This window comes from Larimichthys crocea, unplaced genomic scaffold (assembly GCF_000972845.2).
Source record: "Larimichthys crocea isolate SSNF unplaced genomic scaffold, L_crocea_2.0 scaffold33934, whole genome shotgun sequence".
NCBI classification, from domain to species: Eukaryota; Metazoa; Chordata; class Actinopteri; family Sciaenidae; genus Larimichthys; species Larimichthys crocea.
The window spans coordinates 8-1083 of record NW_020854491.1 but is presented as its reverse complement, the minus strand read 5'-3'; the positions used below and the strand labels follow the sequence as shown (position 1 = coordinate 1083).

Genomic DNA, 1076 nt, shown 5'->3' with positions numbered 1-1076 from the left:
GATAGAATATAAAATATAAAAAGTACAGATACAGACATACAGATAATTAGTTAAAAAATGTACTCACTTTCTCCTCAGTGTCTTCCCATTCCACCTCTGACAGATCAACACTGTTATAGTTGGGTTTGGGCTTTAGCTTCTTCCCCTCCTTATACTGTCACAGACACAAACACAAGTCTTCAGCAACCTATCACATGCTGTTATGTTATCAAAGTGTCTCAGTTGCAATAAATCACTGTATGATACAATCTTTGTCTGTACCAGAGGTCGTAGGTCAGGATGAGACAAGATGTAGCCATTATTGGTGATGAGGTAGGCATAACCATGGACACCCAGCTGAAGAGACACATTAACATCACATTATGAATGCAGTGTCACTGATAATCTCTCGACACATTGTATATTATAGCTGGTTTACCTTGTATCTTGGCGCTAATCTCATCAGTTCTCTCAAAGCCACATCAGTTCCTACCACTCCTAGCAGGATCCCATGAGACAGCTAAAAGGAAACACAGAACAGCTTCATATAACCACAATTTTACATGATGTCTGTGAAAGGTAATGTTATTGATGGTGATTAAAATGATTACATACAGTCTCTTTCTTCTTGCTGAACACAGGCATGGCCACCGAGGTCATCAGGAGCAGACTTTGGGCCTGAGTGTTGAACAGCTGTGGTACACGCATACACACAAACACAATGTAAACAACTGTAAAACTGAATTAAGTTGGAGAAGTTTATTCCTGTTGGCTAGAAGTGGGAAATGAAGTGAAATATATGGAGATGAATTGGAAGATGATGTGTAATTCAGTGAATCTAAATCGGTCTGAAGCAGAGGACATTAATTAGGCTAACAACTTACAAATGCTTATATGTGTTAAAAAATGTAATGTTAAGTAGAAAGTAAAGTGTAAAGCAGTGAAAACAACTGTGAAACTAAATATAAAGTTAAGTAGGAATGTCAAAGCTAACTAGCCGATTAGAATAACTTACATGCTATGGTGTAAACAAACGACCACAACTGTTCGGTGATGTAAATATAAGACAAAGCAACATTATAGATACTATATACTTT

At 37.2% G+C, this 1076-nt stretch overlaps 1 protein-coding gene across 1 annotated transcript; it reads right to left on the bottom strand.

Annotated features, from left to right (window-relative positions):
- Positions 1-63: 63 nt before the first annotated feature.
- On the bottom strand, positions 64-672 carry LOC113744982 (voltage-dependent calcium channel subunit alpha-2/delta-4-like; the record flags this gene model as incomplete). Its single annotated transcript, XM_027276334.1, has 4 exons — positions 64-154; positions 262-336; positions 419-499; positions 595-672. Coding segments are annotated over 4 exons (325 nt in total), but the record flags the coding sequence as incomplete, so codon positions are not given.
- Between the last annotated feature and the right edge of the window lie 404 nt (positions 673-1076).